Here is a 26,560-nt window from a genome sequence, read left to right as displayed (position 1 = left end):
TCATATCCGGCATCTATTTTCTCCTTTTGTTTGTCAGTCCAAATATCCAGAAGGCATTGCATGGCTGTCTCAGTTTGTGCCAGTTTTAGCAGCTCATATCTACAGTGCAAAAAATATATATATAAATAAAAAATTGCCTGCACACAATAATAAACTGAAATTTATATTAGAGAGAGATTAATTCCAGAAAGGTGTGGAAATGTCATACACAAATTAATACTTAATGTAACTAAGCGTATTTTAAGGAAGATTAAAAATTATTCTCATAAAGAAGCTTAAGCATCGAGTTTAAATATATTGTAGTTATTTCTTTCATACAAGAGAGCTTAAGGGAATTACTTCAGAATAGAGAAATCAATGTTTATTCTAAATGTTTATTATTATTGCTTAAGCAGTAGAAGCTTAAATGGTTCCAACCATTAGTAACACTCAATGGGTAGATGCACTTATAAGCCTTTTGTTTTTAAATGCTTTTGTTTTTTTATAGTTTGGTGAGTGCTTACAAAATAATATTAATTAAACCACAGTAAAGTCAAATATTCAATAAATATACAATCTGGGTTGAAGCAACATTGAATATACAGTACAGTATACTACTGAACACTTGTGGGATGAACTGGAATGCTGCCTGCACACTCCAAAATCTAGTCTTCCCAGAAGGAAGTGGAGGTTATCAGAACAGAAAATGTGTCTAAATGTGGAATGGGATGTTCAAAAAGCGTTCAGTTGTCCACAACCTTTCATTCATATAGTGTATGTCCTGATCCACTGATGTATTTATTTTTTTTGGTGTACAAATATACAAGTGGCAAGTTGGATTAATTTCCAGCAGTCAGGTCGATTGAGAGTTGAATTGTTTTCCCGCCGCAATCAAGCCACCCTGGAGCTCGCTTACAAACGAAATGTTGCTAGTGTGAAAACCCTTGAGGAATAATGTGCACCTTAGGCAAGAACAAAGGAAAAGGAAATGCCTAATTTCAGGGCACTTCAGCCTAGACGCAAGCACCCTTGGCCTTCTTGCCTTGTGGCCAATTGAAAGGCATTGTGCTGTCTAAGATCAGAAGGACAGAGAGAGACGTGGCTCCTAATAGCTGCCTGAGCCCATGTATAGCTGCCTGAGCCCATGTATCGGTGATGTGAGGGCAAAGGGAAAGCATCATGAAAAAGGACAGCTCCATTTGGATTGAGAAATCTTGATCAGATGAAAGACTTTACAAACACACACAAACAAAATCTTCAGGAAATGGTCCAAAATAACCTTGATGATTGAGGTGATAAAAAAAAGAGAGAAAAAAAAAGAAAAAAACAAATTGCCATTTGACTAATGTTTTAGTTCCAATTACTCCATAGTGAGGTCAGTAATAAATATCAAAACATTTCGACAGGATGATATGAGGTCACATCATGCACAGCAGAAGCCCCGGTAATTTATGTAACATGACCATCTGTTAAGTAGCGCACTAACTTTTTTAATGTGTATATTGCCATTCCGGGGCAGTGGACGTGCTACTGAACGCGATGAATTCATTACAGTCTACAGAGCCTGAATTTGCACTAATGATTAATATATGATTAATGGTCGCAGTGAAGCAAGAACATGCCCTTTCAGCCTAGACATAATACACTTTGGGTTTTAGCCACATAGTTATATGAACTTTTATTGGCATGCAGACATTCTTAAAAAAAAGTTAATGATGTAAAAATGGAGTTATAACCACTTTCTCTGAATGAAGCCAGTCTTATAATATTACTGGACCACGTGTACAAGTGAAATCTATACGATGAAAGCAAAAATTCACTTGAGGATAAAAGTGCCTGGAAAAACATTGATCGATCGGCTTCAAGCTCGTTTCTGCTCAGCCGTTATATATCAGTGATAGGGAAGTAAAACTATTTGTGCAGCACTGTATAAATATTTATGAACATTTTATCTAAAATCAAATATAATATAATCAGATGTTCCGATTTTAGCGCTTATTCTTGCCAGATTTTTTTTGCTTATACAACATAGGCAAGAAACTTGAGGATCCCTTTATCGTTTTTTTCTTGGTTAAAACTGTGTGTCACTACAGAGTGAGAGAGAGTGAGCAGAGCGAGAGACTCAAGCTGAAAGCAGGACCAGAAAAAAACATTCCAAACGCAATATTTAAATACCATTCAGCCATTCGGGCCACTCAGCACCCTCACTGCTCAAGCAAAGACCTCAAATCAGTCTTTTTTTTCCCCCTGTTTTTCCCGACTTCTCTATTATCCAAAAGAATGTAGACCACAGCCACTCCTTGTCTAACTCCGTTGCTATGGGCTGTTTCGCTCCACCGCCGACAACCAGGCAATGTGGAGAACAGAGAAAGACCAGCTTTGTTCAGAAGATCTGACATTACTTAATCAGTCCATTCAGTCCAAACTGCTTGCATTAACAGACAAGTGGATAACGAGTCATCTGTCCTAGAATGACTGCTGATTTAGAAAAAAAAGTACTTTGTATGACTTTTGGCCATCAGCAGTGATGAAAAGAGAAGGCAGTAAGTAATGTTCTGTATATAAAAAATGAACTGTGATCCATTAACCTCTATTAACCACAAAATATAATTAAACTTACAATAAAGTTCATAGAAGTAACTCTAAAATAATTAAAGTTAGACTTGGTGTCTAACTTCATGGGGTTTCAGTAAATTTTCACAATGATGCGTTGTATTATAAAAACAAAAAATATCATTCATATTAATATAATGAAATACTTATTATTATTATATTAAGCTACCGTATTTTCCGGACTATTTTTCCCACGCTTTGAACCTCGCGGCTTAAACAACGAAGCGGCTAATTTATGGATTTTTCCCGGTTTCACAAACTTCAAGCCAAAAAAACTGAGCCCCATAACATTAGACCAATGAAATTGTCGAACAGGTTCAGGTGAACCAATGAAACTCTTTATATTAAATCGCGATCCGACTGAATCGGGCCACGCACTTCACCTGTGTTCTGAGCTGCACGGCATCGGGAGAAAAGTTTCACCGATGGTGATTTTTAAACGCACGACGATGCCAAAAGATAAACTCTCGAGAGAAATAGTTGTGAAAGGAAGGAGGAAGACAGTGAACAATGACTTTCTGGTAGGCTACTGTTTAGATACAAAACGTGTAACAGACACTGTCTTTCGGTAAAGCCTGTGTAAAGTTCATTAGTTTCAATGTAGGAACCTGCGGCTTATTTATGTTCAAAATAAAAATCTTTGTCAAATTCAGTGCTTATATAGTGGGTGCGCTTAATAGTCCGGAAATTACGGTAATATGAATAGATTAAAACAATAATAATTGTTATTAAATTAATATTATATTCATATAATACTGGTAATATAAATGAACATTTACTGTAAGTATTTATAAATACCCAAGCGAGTGCCTTTGTAGGAGAGGTCAATCAGAAGTACAGGTTGTATCAGGATGTGTCTAAATAGATTGTTCTACATGTAAATCTAAGGCACGGTAGCTAGTTTTCAGCGATTTCTAGCTACACAGATGATCATCAAGCGAAGCTGCATCTTTCACATGATCCTGAGTGTTAGGCTGAAGCAACACTCAGCTATATTTGAAACAACAGGTGATCTCTGCTGAACGTTGATGAATTGGCATCTTGCTCGCACAGCTAGCTCAGAATGAAATGCGAAATGCTCCACAGGAAGCTCATGCACTGCCCTGCCTGCACTGAATGCACAGAGTTAAATGCAAATCTAAAATCAACACCCAGCCCAAGTGCTACATCCCCTTCAATTTTTTGTATGCACTAAAAAGTCATCAGATGAGACTACTCCAGACAGACTAACCAAACCCCAGGCCACATTTACAGTATGGCTACTTTATAATCATGTGGAAGACTTGCTAATAATGTTCATGGCATTTCAAAGCTGCTTTCCTACTCATATTTCTTTCATAATGCAAAAGAAATAGAGCGTTTTGTATTTTTTATGCGGTGTCTGATTTTTATAGAAGCACAGACGCTGCCTGTGTCTGGCCTGATGGGATTGTCTTACACGAGTCTGTACGGGAGTGCACACAGACCAGAAGACACATTGCACATGTCACCTCGAATTCCCCAAACTTCTCGGCTGCACAATAGACCGTCTAGGTATTAAAGAACTCTTTGCACCCGCAATGAGAAACAGGTTTGTGATTACTGCGAGTCAGAACACTTTTAACCCTCAGCAGCAGGCTTTTTATCAGTCAAATTAAATTCCCACTCTGAGAATACTTTTCATGCATTATTCTTTTCAGACAGCTAATCCTTCAGACACGCATCCTTCTTTCAAACAATACAAACTATTCAGTAAATAATTCAGGAACGTTTTTAGTCAAGCTGTCTATTAAAACACAGACAGTACCGGACTACAAATGGCGTCTCCTCAAAGGGTAGGATGGAATTGAATTTACAGTGCTTTATGCATAAAGAAAAACAACAGAACCAATTATTCAGTTCTGCCCAGCATGCATAATCATTATTGTCAGCAATCTGATGCTCCTCGTTTTGTGAAGGTGAAGTGTTGAAGTAGTTCCAGCATTGAGCCTAGTCAGAGTGTGCTCCTAAATACTCTAAAATAAAAACAATACTAATCTGTACATTTTCTTAACACTCTCTTGGAACCCTTGAGGTTCCACATTTGTTTATATTGTCCTTTGATAACATTTATACAATAAATTAAACTTTTTAGGTAAAATGTACACACTAACAGTGTGCTCCACCATCATGCATTACAGGCCGCTCTACCATTAGGTAGCGCTAGCAAATGTTTTCACTCAGGTTATTTAAATACAGCCAGATAAAGTAATGAATTTGATTTTGCCTTTGTCATATCCACTTTCAACAGTGGCTGCAATGTTTACAATTCCCAATAACAATGAAGCTGATTAGATACCTTGAACTTAAATGTCATTTAAATGCATGAGAGCTTGTTTAGTTGATAGTGTAGAGTCATTGAGAGAAGAAAAGACCTTCGAGACATTTAAGGTGAACTTTGAAGGTCTAAATAAATTAAAGGAAGTTTCCTCAAGAGAACACATATTCCGTTTCAATAACACTTGAGTAAAGTATAAATACCAATAAACAATACTGATTTAGTCAGCACAAGTAAGTACTTTCATAAAGTGCAATGTGTTAACTATTTTAGTAATTTATTAATAAGTAAATAGTCATGAATTGCTCATTACAATTAAGTAGCACATATTTTCCGCCTCTGCATGTAGACAGTACAAAAGAGTGTCGTACCAAAGCATCAGCTGCACTTCCCTGAACTGTGCCAAACCGATCCTGAGGTTAATCGTTTTATTATTATGATACCTGCAGACTAAGATTCATTACAGGTCTGACCAATAATATAATCCAATTGTTTTTCTGGATTTTAAGATTAGAAACCTGGGCTATGGAAGTGAATATAGTAGTGTTGAATATATGAGTCAGGTGTCCTGACTAACCACTGCACGCTGTGGTGATTGGTGAACTAGTCATGCTAAGTACTCGTGAATTAGAGTTCTACCACTATTAGAGGTGGTGCAGGTCCTTCTTGTGAAGGTCAAGGGCAGCAAAGTGTCCCAAAGTGCCTGCAGTGTTTTAGAGCGCCAGCTATTTGTTGCCAGAAAATTTCTATGCAGTAAGCACATTTCTCTCTCTCTCTCTCTCTCTCTCTCTCTCTCTCTCTCTCTCTCTCTCTATTTCTGTGTGTGTATATGTTTGTGCATCTGTGAGAGAGAGAGAAGAGAGAGAGAGAGAGAGAGAGAGAGAGAGAGAGAGAGAGAGAGAGAGAGAGAGATAGACGTAATTTATGCTATGGTTACCCCAGCAGAATAATGAGCAGCATCAATAAGCATTCTGCTGCATTTCATGTCACTGTATAATGGTTTGTGTTAAATCTGCCTTATACAGCAATGAACTGTGCAGAAATGTAGCTTTACCTAAAGAATAATTGAGCAATGCAATGATTCTGTCTGTATCTCTATTTGATCATTGCTCTGTCGTGTCTCTATTTCCATTCGGTTTTCTTATCTGTATTCCAACTGAAACCCGAAGTGGGTGTGAGCTAAACCAGAAGGGCTTTACTTTCTAGTGGGAGAACAAAAAACAGACAAATGCCAACAGTGTCAGCATCCAATATTCAATCTAAGATTATTTGTTGATCAACTTTTATCCCCCCAAAAGAAAAAAAAAAAAAACAATAGAAGGAGGTGATCCATTTTAGGGTCATAAATGTCTCCCTATATGTGTTCATCCCTGATGAGCAAACCAGTGGCAATAGAGGCAACTCATTTAGATGTATGAGGAAGAAACCCAGACTCAGAAGGGGACACATGGTCATTTGGGTGTCTATTGTCTATCCATTCGTTATATTTCTATAATAGCTGAAATTTACTGATGGGCAGTTGAATGCAAAACAGTTTATGACGATTATAGCCCTAAGCCATTGTAGCAAACTATTTATATTAATTACAGTCTAAATCGATTTTCAAGTCATCACATTCTGACCCTAACAGTTCCTCAACCTCAGCTACATCACCCGAAACATTTAATTTGCATCCATCCTCTATATTTTCTAACAAACGTACATCTATTAAAAGCTAAACAAAAATATCAACCATTGCAACCCAGATCAGGCAGCTACAAAGAATATGTATCCATAGTGACCTGATAAACACATACCACATCCTATGATTATCTGTACTTGTGTTTGTTCAGCCTGTTCAATCTGATTAATACACTATATTGCCAAAAGTTTACAGACATCTGGTCATAAGTACGGTATGTGCTTTTTGAGCATCGCATTCAACATTTAGTCCCAATTTACTCTTATAATTTCCTCCACTCTTCTGGAAAGATGTTTTTACTAGACTTTGTAATGTGTTTGGGGTACATTTGTGTTCATCAGCCACGAGGGTGTCAGTAAAGTCAGGTACTGATGTAGGTGAAGTGAGGAGGCCTGGGGTGCAGTCAGTGTTCACGTTCATCCCAAAGGTGTTCAGTAAGGATGAGATCAGAGCTTTATAGCAGGCTGATCAAGAACTTCCTTTTCAACCCATGTAAACCATATCTTTATGGAGCTCGCTTTGTACACATGGGCATTGCCATGCTGGAACAGGTTTGGGTTTTTAAGTTCAAGTGAAAGCAAAACTGTATTATAGCGCATCTAAAGACGTCCTAAACAATAGTGCGCCAACAGTTTGGAGAAGAAGCACATATGGAATGAAAGGTCAGATGTCCCAGTACTTTTGTCCATGTGTATATTTGTATTCAGTAATAATCCGTTTAAAAAAAAAAAAAAAACATCACAATGACACACATTTCTTTCAGCATTTAATGTAGCGAGTTAAATAAGTAGCATTCAGTTCGTCCTGAAATGCCTGCACAAGAAATATGTGTGCCAGAAGAATTCCCTGTCTTCCCCAGATGGTCCTTTAGAAACCTTATTATACATTCATCATCACATCATAGCGAATCAGACAATGTCCTTGCGCTGCATTTTGTCTGTGTGAGAGGACATGTGTGTATGCACAAGTGTGGTTTTCACTTGGCTGACAGCTCTCATGCAAAACTCCACCCAAGATATCATGATTCCCTGCAGGGAGAGGCCAAGCATAAATAAATAATAATGCGGAAAAAAAATTAATGTGGCCGTGCGACATCCTTTTTACGAGCAGGATCTCCTTCAAAGATTTGATGGATGTATAAAAAAATCAGTTCCCTCTCCTGACCAGCACTCCCTCAGCCTTACCAGACTGACTTCATGCGTAAGAAGTGTCACCTAAGAGCTCTTATTAAGTCATCCATTAGCCCGGTACTGGCCTCCAGCAGTGGATAGGAGCCATTTGTTCAGAAGGCACTACTTTTTCAGATCTACAGCTATGAAAACAAACGGCTTTGGGTGTCAGCTAAAATCAGAGCGCAGCAGATGTAACACTCAGGCCTTTATTGTGTTGCCGCTACTGAGAAGATTACTCCCACAAGCAGTGTGTAAAAAAACAACAACAATTTTTAAACATTACACCAATTACTACTTTGAGAACTTTGTAAATGTTTGAAAGGAAAACTTATTTTAGTATGTACCATAAATCGAAATCTGCTACTCAATTTATTCACTGCAATTTATACAAGAATTGCTGCTTAATTCTGATTAGTCCGAAGGCTGTAATTCAAATCACAAGTTTAGATTATTGTGCTCATTATTGTTTTTGTGGTAACAGTTCAGTTACATGGATTTGTATGGCAGTCATGCCACAAAAAAAATAAAATAAAATAAAATAAATAAATAAATAAATAAATAAATAAATAAATAAATAATTGCAGAATAGTTTATATGATGAATCTTGGACATTTTTAAAATCATTTTATGGAAGATAATTTTATATGCAGGAGAGAGAAGAAAATCTTCTTCTTCTGTCCGCTTTCCCATTTAGGGGATCATCTACATCTGCCTCTTTCAACCCAACTACCTGCATGTCTTTCCTCAACACATCCATAAACCTCCTCCTTGGCTTTTCTCTTTTCCTCCGTCCTGGTAGCTCTATCCTCAGCATTCTTCTACTGATATACCCCATGTCCCTCCTCTGCACATGTCCAAACCATCTCAATCTCCCCTCCCTCACCTTGTCTTCAAAACATCCTACATGCGCTGTCCCTCTAATAAACTAATTTATAATCATGACCATCCTTGTCTCTCGAAAACGAAAACCTCAACATCTTCAGCTCTGCTACCTCCAGCTCCACCTCCTGTCTTTTACTCAATGCCACTGTTCCTAAACTATACAACATCGCAGGTCTCACCACAGTCCTATAAACTTTCCCTTTCACTCGCGCAGATACTCTTCTATCACAAATCACTCCTGCTGTCACTCTTCTCCACCCACTCCACCCTGCCTGCACTCTTTTCTTCACTTCTCTAACACACTCTCCATTACTTTGCACTGTTGACCCCAGGTACCTAAACTCTTCCAGGTTCACCACCTCTTCTCCCTGCAACTGCACCACTCCACTGCCCTCCCTCTCATTCACACACATGTACTCTGTCTTACTCCTACTGATTTTCATTCCCCTTCTCTCCAGCGCATATCTCCACCTCTTCAGGCTCTTCTCAACCTGCTCCCTACTCTCACTACTCACTACTCACTACTGCAGGTCTGCACATCTCCCTTATTCTTAAAGATCAGTTCCAGCACACTCTTTCTCCATTCCTCAGGCATCCTTACCTTCCAAAATCTTATTAAACAATCTGGTTAAAAACTCCACTCCCATCTCTTCTAAACATCTCCATGCTTCTACCGGTATGTCATCTGGTCCAACCAACTTTCCACTCTTCATCCTTTTAATCACTGCTCTCACTTCCTCCTTACTAATCCTATCCACTTCCTGCTTCACCATCTCCACATCATCCAACCTTTTCTTTCTCTTTTTCCTCGTTCATCAGCTGCTCAAAATACTTCCTCCATCTTCTCAACACACTCTCCTCACTAATCAACACATTTCCATCTCTTTCCATCTCCATCCTTTATTGCTCTAACTTGCAGCACATCCTTCCCAGCTCAGTCCCTCTGCCTGGCCAATCTGTACAAATCCTTTTCTCCTTCCTTAGTGTCCAACTTCTCATAAAGCTTCTCATATGACTTTTCCTTGGCTTTCGCCACATCCCTCTTTACCTGCTGCCACATTTCCTTGTACTCCTGCCTACTTTTTTCATTACACTGTTGCTTCCAATTCTGTTTCGCCAACCTTCTTCTCCTTATACTCTCCTTCCTCATTCCACCACCACGTCTATTTGTCTTTCTTTCTATTTCCAGATGTCACACCAAGTACCTTTCTAGATGTCTCCCTTATCACTTCTGCAGTAGTTGCCCAATCATCCAGCACCTTTTCACCACCACCGAGCCCCTGTCTGACCTCGTCCCTGAACCTCACACTACAGTCTTCCTACTTCAGTTTCCACCATCTTCTTCTTCTTCTTCTTCTTTCAGTCCTTACTCTCCTCCTCTTCTTCTTCACCTCCAAAACCATCCTACAGACCACCATCTGATGCTGTCTAGCTACACTGTCCCCTGCCAACACCTTACAGTCTCCAATCTCCTTCAGGTTGCATCTCCTACATAGAACATAGTCCACTTGTGTGCACCTTCCTCCACTCTTATACGTCACCCTATGATCCTCCTTCTTCTTAAAATGAGTATTTACCACTGCTATTTTCATCCTTTTAGCAAAATCTACCACCATCTTCCCTTTCACATTCCTCTTCTTAAAACCATACCTACCCATCACCTCCTCATCACCTCTGCATCTACATGCCCATTTAAATCTGAACCATTCACCAATAATTCTTTCCTAGGTGCACCTTCTACGAGTTCATCCAACTCACTTAAGAATTTTTCCTTCTGCTTCATCTTACAACCCACTTGTGGAGCATAAGCACTGGTAACATTTATCCTCACCCCTTCAACTTCCAGCTTCACGTTCATCACTCTATCAGAAACTCTCTTCACCTCCACTACACACTTACTAAACCTTTCCTTCAGGATCACCCCTACACCATTTCTCCTTCCATCCTCACCATGATAGAACAATTTAAACCCACTTCCAATGTTCCTGGCCGTACTCCCTTTCCACTTGGTCTCCTGAACACACAACTTATCTTTCTCCTCTCCATCATATCAGCTACCTCTCTCCCTTTACCAGTAATAGTGCCAACATTTAAAGTACCAACCCTAACCTACACTCTCCTACACTTTTCCTTTCCTACCGTCTTTCCCTGCTGTAGACATACACTCCTACACTCCTAGATGGCACTCAGCGTTTCAATTAATTTCAAAGGTGTTCAATAGGGTTGAGGTCCGAATTTGATATCAGGCCACTCTTTCGATCGAACCCATGTAAAACATACCTTAATGGAACTGCACAAGGGCATTTTAATGCTGGAACAGGTTTGGGTCCCGTAGTAAAGGGACAATTTTTAATATTACTGCATTTAAAGATATCTTGTGACATTTTGTGGTAACGGTTTGTGGAAGAACCAGATATGGCTGAAAAAGTACACATCAAAACAAGGACTTGAAGTCTTGTGGATGTTTCACAATAAATGTAACTAAATAAATCAAAGGAATGATCAACATACAATCATCATAATAAATGGATCATATCTATACTACAGTAATCCCCAGCTTTAACGAGGTTCTAGTCTCACGCACCCGGGTTATCGCGGAATTGCATTTGCCACATAACTAATTTGTTTCGCGGATTTTCTCGGTCTCTCGGGGATAGCGTTTTTATAGAGTTTTATCTTGAAATAATGAAATCTATTAATACAAATATCATTATTAAGTATAAAATGAAGTAAAATATTAATACAGTAAAGTACAGTATACATAAAATAGCATTTTTGGGGCGGCGTCCGTTTATAGCGGGTTTTCCATTTACGAAAAAAAACGGGGATTACTGTATATTATTGATTACTTTTCTATCAATCCCTGCCTTGTTTAATTATCCATTTACATGACTTCCTATTTTAAAGTTCGCAGTTATTTAATTTGGCTGACTCCAGTACCTAGTTTGATCTAAAGCCCCCACATTAAATCTGTGTATCTGTGTATATAATTTAATGTACATCATTATCATCCAAGAAGGTCCAAATATTGTGATATATTTAAATATGCAAAAGTGTAATAAATCTCTGTGTAGTGTTATTTAAATCTGTTAAGCTGTGTCCAGGTTCACTTGAGATAACAGAAATACTAAACTGAAGAAAAACTGAGCTGAAGTTCACTCGTATCAGTACAAGACAGTAGAGCAACTAACTCATAAAGACATAGTGATTGACAGAAAAAGAAACAGAAAAGAACACATCTGCTTCGCTTATGTAGGACAGTGCTAACAACAACTTATTTCTGCATGTTTAAACAGAGACAACTGTCTGGACAGAACACTGGGAGAAAGTGAATGAACCAAAATATCTGTCTCCACTTTTAAGCAAAAGGATACGCAAAAAGGAAAAGAGGAGCAAGGGCAAAAATGTAGCATGCAAAGGAGTCATAATCCTCCTGTCATTAACAAATGGCCCACATTTACACGTCCACATTAAGCATCCAAGAACAGTCATCTTCCATCTTCAAGGTTCTGTGCCTCTCTGTTAACGGTGTGACTGATGGATGGTGATGCATCCTATAAAAATGCATGGAATGCTAAAAGAGAAGCTCTGCTCACATTTAACTACTAAAATTGACTTATTTCTATAGTATATGGTTTTTGGCCAAATCTTGCTGACTCACAGATAAACCAGTCATCAGAAATGAATCTTTTGGTCGGGAGTTGAGATCGGCTGCTGGTGAGCTGCACATCGCATGCTTCCTAAGACCACCAGTTTTAACTTACTCAAAATTCTTTTACCACGTGTGAATTTTATTTGGCACGGCAAAACCAGCAGAACACTGGACAGTGCAAAGCCAGCTGTCGATTTGCAAAAAAATAAATACATCAAACCCACTTTAAAGTGTCTTTCTGAACAAACCTGGATTGTGCTGATTGATGCAGTAAGCAGGAAATAGTAATTGGTAAATCTTTCATTTACTTATTTAACATTAAATTTTTGTTTCCCAAAACTGTGTGCATAGATGTGGAAGCAAAATTGCAGCACAGTCTCACGTCACTTCGTGATATAGTCACAAACTGTAATCTATTGATTTGTGTTCATGGACACAAATTATCCTCTTTTTTCATGTCACTCACCACGTCTGCCTTTGTCTGGCAACAGAGACAGAGGATCATGGGTAATGCTGACAGAAATGCTAAAGTTAATCTTTTTTATCAGAGAATAAGGCAGAAAATATACAGTTAGGGTTAGAGTAAGGGTTAGGGTTATACTGTAATAAATGTGTGTGTCTCTAATTAACGCAGTCTCCCTCGTTAACAGGGAGAATATATTTACTGTATTTTGAGTGGAAAGAACCACTGGCAGAAGCTATCCAGTGGCAGAAAGAAAACTTACAATACTTTCTATTGAAATACATTACATAGAAAGTTGTCCTCAGTGACACAGGAAAAAAGAGGAATTCGTGTCTATGAACACGAATCAATAGATTCCATTTTGTGTCTATATCACGAAATGCCATCAGACTGGACTATATATTGAGGGCTTCATTGACTAATTAGCTAATGTATCTCCACATATTACACACAAGGGTTTTGGATCATGAGCCCATACTGTATTTGAGACAAGAATCATATTTCTTTCTCAAAGACTTGTTTTTTTCCTACCTCCTCCACTAAAGAAACATTTGAGGGATGGTTGTTTAACACTTTTCGCGGCTGTTAAAGTGCAAAACTCACAATAAATAATACAGTCTCATGTCTATAGACATTATTCCCAGAAGATCTTTGCGACCAGGTAGCAACTCTTCCACGGCCCTGTACTCGGTCGCAACCTGGTAGTTGGTGACCTCTGCGTTAGAAGATCTCTGTTGTATTATGTACCATGGACAGCACCCACCTTATGGCACAGTGTGACAAGTAATAAGCTTAAAAGACCACTGTAATCATACAGTCTAAACCCGGATTGATGCCTCAATCCTGGTTAGCTTCTGAGATCGTAGAAGATCGGGTGTTCTCAGGCCGGTGTGGCTGTAGGCGAGGGCCATTTCTAGTCAGGTTTAGTCTCCAGATAATATGCCAGATACCTGTGATTGCATCAGTAGCCCTTGAGCTGCCCCCAATCTTAATTATAGTCCGATATATTAAATTGGAAATGAAACAGTGCCTCGCCTCAAACACACAAACACACACAGACAACAAATGTAATGTGCTCATCATCCAGCAAAGGCAATGCAAGAACAGGTCAGGGAAAGCAATAAACAAACCAGAACCTAAGAGATGGAGCTCAGTTGCATGAATGCTTCTACACTTGCCTGCTCATGACCATGTAAATGAGCATTTAGATGCAAATAATAAACATCTTAAAGTATATTAGCCTACCATTAGGCAACATGAGAAATGAAGACCTTTGAATAAACATGACAGTAACTAATGCAGAAAGTCAATTAAATTGCACTACCCGGTCAGACAATTTAATGATGGCCCGCTCAATTGTGTTTTTTTCCGTGTAGACAAACAAATTGAAAGAGTGACCACCAGAGTCATTACAACACTGCGGCTCTCTGATTCCATTCAGTGACATGATTTGGGTTTTAGAAAGCTGACATTTTGTTGCCGGCCATATGGCTATGTGGATTACACCAGAGTACCAGCTCAAGATTAATCAACAAAACAGATTTGACACAAACACGCTCGATCAGTATGAGATTAAGAGGAAATTGTTGTACTAGGGCAAGTGACAGTATCAGAGCTGAGCTTTAAACACTCACCTCAAGCTGATGAAAGCAGCGGATTCGGTGTGTAGCAGTAAAACAAAGCTCTCAACAACACGAATTTTCCTGTAATTGGGATACAGTAATACAGCAACCCTTTCAATTAGAGTACACACTGGGACATGATTAGAATTTCCTCGGTGTAAAACGTTGCTTAATTCGTGTCAGATGAGACCAGAATATCGTAAGTGCATAATTAATATCATTTGCATTCTAAAAATGTGTGCCGTTCGATTTTTAATTATAGCTTAGAAAAATCCTTGCTAATATACTCATCAGAATTCCAGACCAACATGCAGGTAACAGGACATGCATTACTGCGAATCTGACACCCAGACTCTCAGGTTTTTTCTAGCTGTCTTTACCTCCAAAAGCCGTGATGTCTCTTTTACAAAAGCCTCTTAAATATGGCATTCTCAGCCGCAAAGCACCTAGCGCTGCATAATGCAGTGAACTGGAGAGCCCTAGAGGACAGCTGTCTCTGTCCAGGACTGGACCCCTTATTAAAAGTGTTTACCTGCACAAAATCGCTAAGTAAAACCACACTGCACATTTCCATTAAAAAGCACGGCCACCTAGGGAGAGTCCAACCTTATGCATCGACGCTGTCAGCTTGTTTGCCGCTCTCTTGAGAACGGGGATGTATCACCTTGTCTGTATCAAACGAAGATTACAGTAGCTGCAGGTCTTGTTGCATTTCTGACATGCGGCTCATCATTGTCCTGCCCTCTGGCCAAAAGTCTGCAAAGCCCATTATCACACTTCTGTCACATTCACCATTACCCACACGGTTAAATGTGAGGAGGATGAGACTTCTGATAATCACCACCTTTTACCACAAGTAAAAAAAAAAAAACAATGCTGCTCCAGGTGGCTTTACCAGGCACTGGAGTCTCAAACTAATTGCTTTCTGAAGGCGACGCCTCCATGTCTCATTCCCCATATTTCTCTGTCTCTGTCTTTCTCTCAGGTAAAACAATCACCACCTCCCTCTCTTCTCTTCTCTTCTCTCTCTCTCTCTCTCTCTCTCTCTCTCTCTCCATGCTGTAATTTCTGGACTCCTGTGACTAGAAGCCACAGACAGCTGTTTGATATTGGTGTGAGGGGAGATGCTGTTGGTGATTGCCTGCCACATCCAGATGTTAAACATGAATCAGTACAGCAGGTGGTATCTCTAGGCTTTTAAGCGTGCGAGAATTGAAGCTGACAACACTCTGAAGAACTGGCGCATCATTCATCAGTGGTGAGAATTCTTAAAAAAAAAAAAAACATAGCGCTCAAATATGAGATTCACATCCCACATGAGGACTTGTTTACTTTTATTCTGTCTATTTGGGCAGAATCCCAGGAGAGCCACTTCAAAAGGAAGTGTGATCTTGTGATAGAATACAACACCAGCCAGCATACACACACACACACACACACACACACACACACACACACACACACACACACACACAAGCTAAATCATCTCTAAGGTGGGTGGCCAGGAGGGAAAAACCCTCTGCTTTTGAACACATATCTAAAATAGAAATATAAAAACTTCAGAATCATTCATGCTGAGCATCAGACGTGATCTGTGTTGGAAAAGAGAGTTCTTTGTTATGGAATTCTTTTGTCTTACTCCGGTTCTTATTTTACTCGCCACCACACCAAACGAAATGCCACGGTCTGATGTAAAAAGTAAGAATATAAAAACAATAAACACCACATTTCCGTGTGGGAAGCCTCAGGCTATAAAAAGTATTGCCCAGAGCTGCCTATCAGCCTCTCTCTTGTTATCATTAAGTCTCTCATGCCTTTATTATTTCTCTATAATACTACACATAGGCCTGTGTGCCAAATTGTCCATATTAGCGTCATATTTATACCATCTGAAAGAGAGAAAAAAAGCACTCTGATAATATTTCATAGCTTCCTAAAAAAAAACCTCAGTCTAAATCTGTGCTACCCGGCAGCATTCCAGTGAGGTGTCCAAAATTACAGTCTGTGAGCAACTTCTGACTCCATGTGGTTTTCTCCCACATGCTTTTGCCACGCTGTGGTCCTGATGAGGGGCCCAAGCACACCACCGAGCCCTACAGCATATTTCAAAACCTTCACAGTCCATATTGGATTTTGCACTCTCTAAAACAAATGGCCATAGCTCGACCCATTAGACCCTCTAACGGTCTTCTCTCACGCCGCACAGCAGCAGCAGCAGCAGCCGTGCTGATTGATCAGCCTGGATACCTATTCTGTACCTGCTGTGATAATGCTCCCACATGGACATACATGTACTTGTTTTGTTCACAGATGATCACACAGATATTGAAAGTACACTCAGATCCTTACTCAAAGCACAATCTATTAAAGTGTCTTCTCTCACGGCACCTTGTAATGCCATTACAAACACAAACACCACAGACTGCCCTCGGATAAACACAGTGCGACTCATCTAGATACACACTTTCACACATAACTGGCCTAAAGAGACATCTTCATTTCCAAACTGGTTCATTATCTTTGACCTTAGCTTCATGAACATGCACATTTTTCTATCAAGAGACAAAAGCGCTATAAGCAGAGGTGCCTGGTTGGAGCGATGACCTCCACACATGCGCTTGACTGAAATCTTTATACTTCACTGATGTCTACAGCCAGTCTCAAAGGTCTTGACAGAGGGTCATTTCCCACCAGCAAAGTTGAAATAATGATTCAGAGTGGAGAAAGGAGAGAGTGTTGGAAAAGAAAGTGTGTATTTGTGAGAGAAACTAAATGTCTAGTTATATTTAAGTCTTTTCTTTACCTCCTGATAGCGCAATACCATCCTCTGTAGGCATCTCATTGATTCTTGGTGGTTGGGTGGTTTCTTTGTCAAATTCCCGGGCCTGAGCTGCAAAACATAAATATTTGTATCTGTACTGAAAGCTTTTTTTTTTTTTTAAAGTGTAACATGAGTAAATGCCATGAAGCAATCTATCGTATCTGAAAATTACCATTTAGTTTTATTGTATATAGTATTATTATAATGGCATAGTAAACATACATAGTGCAACGTCCAAACGTAATTCACGTTGGTAAACCGTAATGACATTAAAACTGTAATGATATGATGCTGCGTGTGTTTTCCATACCTGCGAAGCTTCCTGCAAGTGCTCTGCTTTGCTGACTTCCCCTTACAGCTATAACCTTCACTGTGTACTCCTTTGTGGGATTGAAGTCATTTATTATTGCTTTGGTTTGACCCTTCCCAATTCGAAGCTCATTCCTCTCTCCATCTACGATCAGACGGAAATCATTGACAGAAGGTTCATTAGCATGCATTACTATGCCGTTTCATTAACGCTAACAAAGCTATCGGGGCTCATTCCTTATTCCAAGTGCCGATTCGAGGCTCAATGTCAAGCGATTGGTGTGGAAGCAATCTGTTTACAGGACGATTCCGCAAGAAGCATTCTGTTGGGAGGTTTGGTGACAAGAATCGAGATGCAATTATCAGCTTAATGAGTTGTAAGGACGTGATTAGGTCCAGCAGTGTTAAAGAAGGTCCTCTGAAATCTGTCATATGTCGGAAAAGAATCGCGGGTTAAAATGATTTTTGACTGTTTTAAATTCCATTAGAATCCCAAGATATTTATCAGTTAATTAAATTAAAGCACATTTTTCTGCATCTAAAACTAAAAAACAATGACTAAATAAAAATGATTTAACCTTTTAAAGGTTCAAAGGATTCAAAGTTATTGCACAAATAAAACAAGTAAATGAAATGATTTTAGTGATTTGTACTTACTTACATATACAAGAAATTGAATTCATTTGAAAAAAAAAACTAAATTTAACTATTTTACTATTATTTCCACAACACTGTAGCATATATATAACCACAATACTGTACATTTTCTGTACATATGTGGAAACATTTATGCATTCGCTAGTCAGTAATCTGTTCAAGTTGTGTTTTTTTCTCAACAAAATTGTTGCCAATCTAAACCACTACACTACAACAAAATTCACACCTTGGATTTGACCAGATACAATATATAGACAAAAGTATTGGACACCTGACTTTTCCATCCATACATGGTTATTCCCCGAACTTTTACCTTAAAGTTGCAGGCACACAATTATGTGTGCCTGCATGTCTATGATGATGTCTTTGGATGTAGTAACATTAAACTTGAAAACCCAAACCTGTCCCAGCATGACAATGCCCCTGTGCACCAGGCCAGTGCCTAGAAGATATAGTTTACATGGGTTGGAGTGGCCTGCTATAGAGCTCTGACCTCAACCCTATTGAACACCTTTGAGGTAAATTGGAATAGTGACTGCACCGAAAGCCTCCTCACTGTACATCAATAGCTGACTTCACTAACACCCTTGTAGCTGAATAAGCAATAAATAATCTCCAACAACACACTGTGCAAATGGGGAATAAATGTGGAATGGGATGGTCAAAAAGTCAGGTGTCCACAAACTTTTGTACATATAGTGTATGTACATGGATGAATTTAGTACATAGAATATTAATAATGTACTAATTTAAACCACTAAAAACCACTTTTACCTTAAAACTTAACTTTTAAACACTTTTTCACTGTAAAATGTATTTCATTCTAATACCCCAATAGATAAAACTCACCTAAAAAAAATAAAAGCAATACTGTCCAAACCAAAATGTCACTCCACACCTTTTTGTATGATAAGCCTTTCTCTTTAATTCATAGTGTCAATTTCTGTGAAGAGCAACAAAGTGATATTCTCTAACGGATTACACCGATTTGCTGTCAGAATGCAAAAATCAGAGTGTGACAGCTTTATGAATAACATGTAGATTCTGATTCACTGGTGCATGTCTTTAAATTGACTTGTTCATAAAGAAAGCTCAGGCTTCGTCCTCCTGTAGAAAGAATTTGAATGTATTATATTTCACTATTCTATCATATTTATGGCACTTGGCAGACGTCCTGATTCAGAGTAACTTACAACTGAGCAGCTAAGGGTTAAGGGCCTTACTCAAGGATTTCAACTTGTGACCTTCTGATCCAGAGTCCAATGCCTTAACCACTGAGCTGCCACCTCGAGAGTACCTAAGTGTACACTAGACATTCTAATGTACCTACTGGAAGTTTTGGGAAAGTTCAATCCGTGTGAGAATGACTGCATTTCTTGCGCACTCTGTGCTGTTTAGTTTCTGTTTCACAACTCGTCCACTTTTGCTGAACTTTAACTTTTCTTCACTGGCTTCACACAAAAAAATCTCTGCTGTGGCTCTACCCAATTCCAGTGCTCTACAGAAAATCCTGGCATGGCCTCTCCAAATCAGAAAACTGTCCAAAGATACCGATTTAAATCCTCATGGCCCACCAAGAGATCAATTCGAATGAGGAGTGGGTTAAATTGTGCTTGCTCAGCAACCACTTGGAGCATGATTGGGGTTAGAGAAGACTGAAGAGGTTCAAGGGCTAAAGACCTTCATTTTGCTGATGTGTCAGCACTTCTTAACAACAATTGCAAGAAAAATGCTGCAGGCAGCAAAGTGTTACCAGGGTTTAAGACCCAGTTAAAGGGCATCAAAGTATTCAAAAGTTGTATTTTGCCTCAGAGAAAACAAAATTTACTGTAGACTTACTGTTAAATTTTATGAGGCTTTTATGAGGGAGTACTGATCAACACCAGAAAATAGGCATGCAATAACACTGATGCTTCCAGCACTAATGTTCATGGGAAAATTCATCTTCTATGTTTTCATTTGAAAAAGACAACACTCAAGTCCAATATCCAAGCCAAAATATAAAGTTTAACTTTGTTTGTTTAATTTTTGCACTCAGCAGAGATCTGAGCCAAATCTGACAAGCAAAAAGCATCAGGATACGTGGGGGCCTTTTAGCTCTCGAATCAAGGAAGCCATAACGTTTCCAGCTTTTTACTGAAGGTAAACATTTCTCTCTCTCTCTCTCTCTCTCTCTCTCTCTCTCTCTCCCTCTGTCTATGTCTTCTTAAGCTCAGTGATGGCAGCACAGTTATGGGATTTCAAACACGTTCAGCTGACATCTAATACTGTAAACGATGATGGTGACCTTGCCATGACCTGTTTTGCTTCCGGTGCATCGCTCCAGGCTGAGCACAGCCCCCCTTAAAAAACACACTGCAGTCAGTGCTTGCTCTCTGATTTACATCATCACACGTCCTTATTCAACCCTTTCCATCTCGCCAATACCTTCCTCTACCAATGGAACTAATTCCAGCAATTAAAACCACTCTGGTCACAGAGAGTAAGTTGCTATAACAGAAATGATAGCCCTTCCCATCTGTTCATTCTGCTTAACTGGATAATGAGGAATGGTCTTTCTGTCATGCCAGGTTCAATATAGGCAGAGGAATGCTAAAGAATGCAGCGCGTTTGGACATGGTCTGGTATTGTCCCTAGGAAAAGGATTTTGGCCTTTAACAAAAGGGTGAGCTAAGAGCCCCGGTGGCTAATAAGCTCCTGATCCTCACAAAGCTTTGCTACAAACCAAGGTTCTTGCCTTGGTCCATGTTATTCTACACTAAATCGTTGTCAAAAACGTGTTTGAAAACAGAACATCTGCAGTGATTTAGATCACACAATATGGACTATATATTGCTACAGCTGTACATCTCAGTGTAGTATGATGAGTATTTCATATAATGACACGATGGGGTCTTTTTTGCAGCCTCAGTATAATAAGCTAATCTGACTCATAGCACACACCAGATATTTCAGAATGTTTTTTTTTTTTTTAGTATTTTTTTTTTTTTTATTTTGCAAAGGACTTCACTATGATAACCAGCTGTGATAATGTGCAGCTCTACATGAGCCATCAGGTTAAATGGGAAACTGTCAGGATTTTATGTGAATGGGTGCAAATTGCAGGCTTGTAAGTGCTATAGGATCTTTTCTAGCTTTGGACAAATAGGCACAAATAGGCACTTAGAAGTAATGAACAAAGAGCATTGTATTATTATCCTTAGACACGTTTATGATTCTCACCTGGCACACTGTTGTAAATAAATCTATAGCCATCGTATTCTCCCTTTGGCTCTTTCCAAAACACATGCAACTTGTCAAGACCCATGACTTTAAATCGCATTCTTCGTGGGCCTGCAACTAGAAAAGAAACAAAATGTCAAAATTACATTTATTATATATATATATTATATACTTGCATGCAATTATACACTATATGGACAAAAGTATTGGGACACCTAGCTTTTTCAACCATATGTACAGTAATCTTTCCCAAACTGTTTACAATGAAGTTGAAAGTGCACAATTGTATAGGATGTTTTTGGTGTGGTAACATAATTTTTCCCTTTTACTTTAGAGACCCAAAGCTCACAATGCTAACTCCATAAAGATATGGTTTGGAATGGAAGATCTTGAGTGGCCTGCTATAGAGCTCTGACCTCAACCCTATTGAACACAAAGGATGAATTGGAATGCGGACTGCACCCCAGGGCTCCTCACCCTACATCAGTACATGACTTTATTTATGCACCGGTGAGCACAAATGTCCAAAAGCAAACTTGTTGATCATCTTCCCAGTAGAGTGGATTAACTTTAAATGAGGACTACATGTGAAATGGGATGTTCAAAAAGCACATATGAATGTTGTGGTCAGAAGTCCACAAACTTTTGTCCATTTTTGTACAGTATATCAGGTGCAATCAAACCAAAGATTTTACAAGAGACGAGAAAAGAAAGCTTCAGAACAAATATTTACACTTTCTCAGGCTTTTTACATCTAGGTTAGACTCTACTGCAGTGTTTTAATAACTAGGGATAGGTGTTAAGCAGTTCTATTGTCAAATATTTTTCAGTAGAGACCGGGAAAATGCATTTTTGCATTTATGATACATTTTTAATGTTTTTAATGTATCATAATAAACTTTCTTTTTTTAATATATATATATATATATATATATATATATATATATATATATATATATATATATATATATATATATATATATATATAAATTGGGCTATGTGAATTCATTGGGGGGGGGGAATATAGCTTGCAGCTTTTCATTAAGTCAACACCCATCCCTAGATATAGATTTTTAACAGAGGAGAAAAGCCAGTACAGAAAGCACCATTTTACAAAGCCTTTTTATTAGTACTGATAAAAGGTCAGGTCTCCCAAAATAATTAACCTTTAGAGGAGATTTAATTCTTGTGACCGTGACTCAGTTTTAAAAAGCCATAAAGAGTTATCCATGTGCTTAGCCACCACGCCCAGTGCACACACATTCCTGTTGAATCACAATGAAAGCCCAAAGTGCTGTTTCGCTCACTATTTCTACGCACAGACAAGCAGGAATCGCCATCATTCCTTTACATGCTGCCACACAGATAAAACACTACAATTATGTACAGTAGTGTACTGTACGCTAAATGTGGGCATGTAAAGATAAGCAATTTTGAGTAGAAAGTCAAGTCTATTACAAGCACTACTCCGGCGACAAGAACAGAGGGGGTGGAAAATACTACGAGATACATAAACTGCTCTAAATTCACAAACCTGAAATGGAAGATTGGATTTCAGCTGCGATTTGTTCACTGAGGAGGCAGAGATCTCTCTTCTCAAGAGACCATCGACTCCACACTCAGTTCTGAAGAGACCATCGACTCTTCACTCATTTCTGCACTCTCAAAAAAAAAGGACCTGTGCCTTTGAGGGATGTTGAACTGAACTCCGCTTGTATAAGAGCACGTTGCAAACATTTTATATAAGACAATGTGTGTATGTGTGTGTGGGGGGGTGGGGGGGGTCTGATTCCTGAAAAAAAAAGTTCTGGGCTACTGTTGCTATTTCAGTTAAAGTGATACATATGTACATCACTGCCATGGACACTTCCTAAGTCCTGAAACCTTAAGAAACGTATCAAAACCTGGCTAAAGGATTACTTATGAAAGTGCCTTCACTGATTGTTTATGCCACCATTACGGTTTAATGGTAACAAGTGACGACTTGTCAATGAAAAGATAAAGGCGCAGGAGGTCCCGTATCTTTGTATATTAAAGACGTGCAGCCAGCAAATCCACCAGCCTTTGATGAGCTTATTTTTCATCCGTTTGAAGACTTTGGCAGAGAGCACTTACTCCAAATCCACAGACTCCTTTTATCGTCACTCTTCCGCTCACTTAAATGACTCGGGCCTCTTTTGAACTTTAATCTTTTACCAGCATGGAAATCCCTGCTGGGGGAATTAAAATATTAACACCTACAGAAGACAGACGGGTCATGACTGTTTCGCTATGTATTCAGAAGAATTAATGAGATGCAATAGAGTGTAAATCCGCGCCGAGGCATCAGGCGAGGCGACGGTGACAGATTCTCGCACTCCCTAAAACCGACCCAGCTGAGAGTTTAAGCCTTTTCCTGAGAAATGTATAAAATTCCAACCATTTGAGTGAACCAATGTTACTTCTAGTAGTGCAGCTGGTTAAAACTATTTTTGGGTCTTAGATAAGATTCGTCTTAGTGATGATTTGGAAATTTTTGTCGGATTTCACTACAACTCAAAGACAGAGATATAGATATAATAGGCTTCCCACAAAGTCTCATCACACTGTGCACAAAATGGCTTTCATCAACATCTGATACTCCCATTCATATTCAGCAAGTTTTACGCTGCGTATTTCTGCACGTTTTCCACTCTGCAGATTTGCTCCCTGACTTCAATCAGGTGCCTCTGTTCAGAATGCCAATGCGACACACACCCTGTCATTCTGTCTGTAAGACACAGGCTATACTTTTCTCCTTTCTTCGTTTGCTTGATCTGCTTTCCTTTTAGATGTCTCGGGGGATACTTTAAACCCTTATATGTAGAAGAGTTTTGCAGGGCCATTGCAAAACTTAGTCACATACAGACAGGAATCACACTAAATGCTTTTCACATTTTTTTGATCGTGAAGGAAATCCTGCCAGCAGTGCAGCAGTGTTAAGTCAGACAGAAAGATAGAGTAGGCTAAACAGTGTTCTCCATACTAATAGACAGGCAACTGTACACCTGTTTGTCAGTCAAAGAGTGCAGAAAGTGGAATTGAGAGAAACAGAGAGAGAAAGAAGCTGAAGAGAGAAAATAATCCATGTGCTTATACCTTGCAGTGGACTGGCCTCTGGCAGGAATGCAACACTCCTTCCGAGCAGACCAACCAATTATACACTTAAGTCCTCCTGAGGGATTTTTTTGCCTTCTCTCTATATCTGGACTTACTAAAGACTGATCAACAGTCTGGGATTTTATACTTCTCAAATAATCAATTAACACCACTTTGTAGAGGTTTCTCAATCAAGGAAAATGTCCACGATACAGTCCACGATAAAGAACAGAAAGGCAATTCACATAATGAGCGACATGAGTAAGAAATGCCTCAACTAAACTTGCACATGGAAGCAAGCAGAGTGATATGAATACTTACTTTGCCCCTTTGCAGGTTGTGGAAACTGCATCAAAGCCAGGAAGATTAGCAGCCACCACAGGGCCATTCTCAGCCTGACCACCTGCATTCCTTCAGACGAGCGAGCCACTGAGCCTCTTCTGTACCTATAGCGAGGGAGAAAAGAAGAGTGGCGAGTGCTAAAGCTGCTGGACATTGCCTCGAGGAGAGACCGGGATGGGGGCAGGGACACGCCATTCTGTGGGTCAGAAACACTGAGGACTTTGTTGCAATGTAAAGAACAGACAATAAGAATCCATTTCCTGAGTTGCTATTGTTGTTCATGAGAACGAGTAGATCCGTACAGGCTCTTGTCAGTCAGCCTGAAGGCTGGATGCAGCTTTTTGTAAGATGCCTAGGCTTGCTCTTTCTCTCTTTATTCAAGTTTCAACACTGGACTATATCAGGGTCAGGTAATGATGATTATGATCATAAGGAGGATGATGAAGACAATATTTCGAAAGCAATAAATACTAAACCTATACATGTGTGGGTTTTACTTGCCTTATACAGACTGCATTTGTAAAATTATGTAAGTGAAAAGTATTATATATATTTGTTATGGATTTAGTAAGCTATAGGGGATTCAAAGCTATGATAACGAAAAAGACAACAGATATATAAAATATATCTTGCATTACTTAATAGATCATATATATATATATATATATATATATATATATATATATATATATATATATATATATAAATATGTTTTAAGTGGCTTCAGTGAGACCAAGCATAGCTTTATAGATGAAGAAGAATCATGCAGTATTGTAGGCACCTGCTACTCACCAAACACATACTTCTTCTACTACTACTACTACTACTCATACTGATGATGATGATAATAATAATAATAATAATAATAATAATAATAATAATAATAATAATAATAATAGTTAAGGTTGTTTAACAAGCATAGAGAGTGGGTCACTTAAGAGAACACCAGAGCAAAGGGTTCATCTTTAACTTGAACCTATACAAGCCTGTTGCTTGAACTGCAACTTCAATATAAATATTATGAAATATTGCTAACATGAAACAAATTGTTTTGCCTTTATATAAAAAAATTAATAATGAATGGCGTTTTGCAGTTTTATGCTCTCTGACTATACTCGGTGAGTCTAATGGAAGCAAAAAAGAGTCGATCCGGTAAGCTGTCCTTTACCTGCTTCAGCATTCAGGTTAAAGGCAAATAATCCGTTTTGATCCAAATGGAGTCCAGAAATAAAGAAACCCGAGGTTTAAACGCGCCGTTTTATATTCCTGTTTTCGTTTCTGTGGCCAGAGTTAGCTCCGACAGCCTGCTCCGTGATGTGTGTGTGTGTGTGTGTGAGAGAGAGAGAGAGAGAGAGAGAGAAAGAGAGTGTGTGTGTGTGTGTGTGTTTGGTAGGTCCTTACTTATCCATGCCTCCTCCTCAGCTCCTCAGAGCCTCACCGCGCCTCATCCTGGAGCTCGGCGCAGGAAAAAACCCAAAGCGCGCGACCAATTAGAGTTGGAGAGATAAAGAAATGTGGGAGCCTCAAATTCTGAGAGCCACAACCAACCTCACTGCATCCTTCAACATGCTCATCACTGCCCTGTTTACAGCTTTATTCCCTTTTATTTTTAATATCATATTTACTATTAGTAGCTAATATTCATGGGTTCCTTAGTCAGACATATCTCCTGTCGAATAAATACTAATACCAACAAGTTTAACATGTTGCACTGTCAGATCTCAGCTGGCTA

At 39.0% G+C, this 26,560-nt stretch overlaps 1 protein-coding gene across 1 annotated transcript in view; it reads right to left on the bottom strand.

The window, feature by feature from the left end:
• col14a1a (collagen, type XIV, alpha 1a) overlaps positions 1-26,179 on the bottom strand; it is a 91,820-nt gene extending 65,641 nt beyond the window's left edge. Inside the window, 5 exon segments of the mRNA XM_046846347.1 lie at positions 17,164-17,250; positions 17,492-17,635; positions 21,370-21,486; positions 24,808-24,932; positions 25,997-26,179. Coding sequence (XP_046702303.1) covers positions 17,164-17,250; positions 17,492-17,635; positions 21,370-21,486; positions 24,808-24,895 — 436 coding nt within the window. The 5' untranslated portion in view covers positions 24,896-24,932; positions 25,997-26,179.
• Positions 26,180-26,560: the final 381 nt, after the last annotated feature.

Source organism: Silurus meridionalis, chromosome 4, assembly GCF_014805685.1.
Source record: "Silurus meridionalis isolate SWU-2019-XX chromosome 4, ASM1480568v1, whole genome shotgun sequence".
Lineage (NCBI taxonomy): Eukaryota > Metazoa > Chordata > Actinopteri > Siluriformes > Siluridae > Silurus > Silurus meridionalis.
This window is presented reverse-complemented; position numbering and strand designations above follow the sequence as displayed.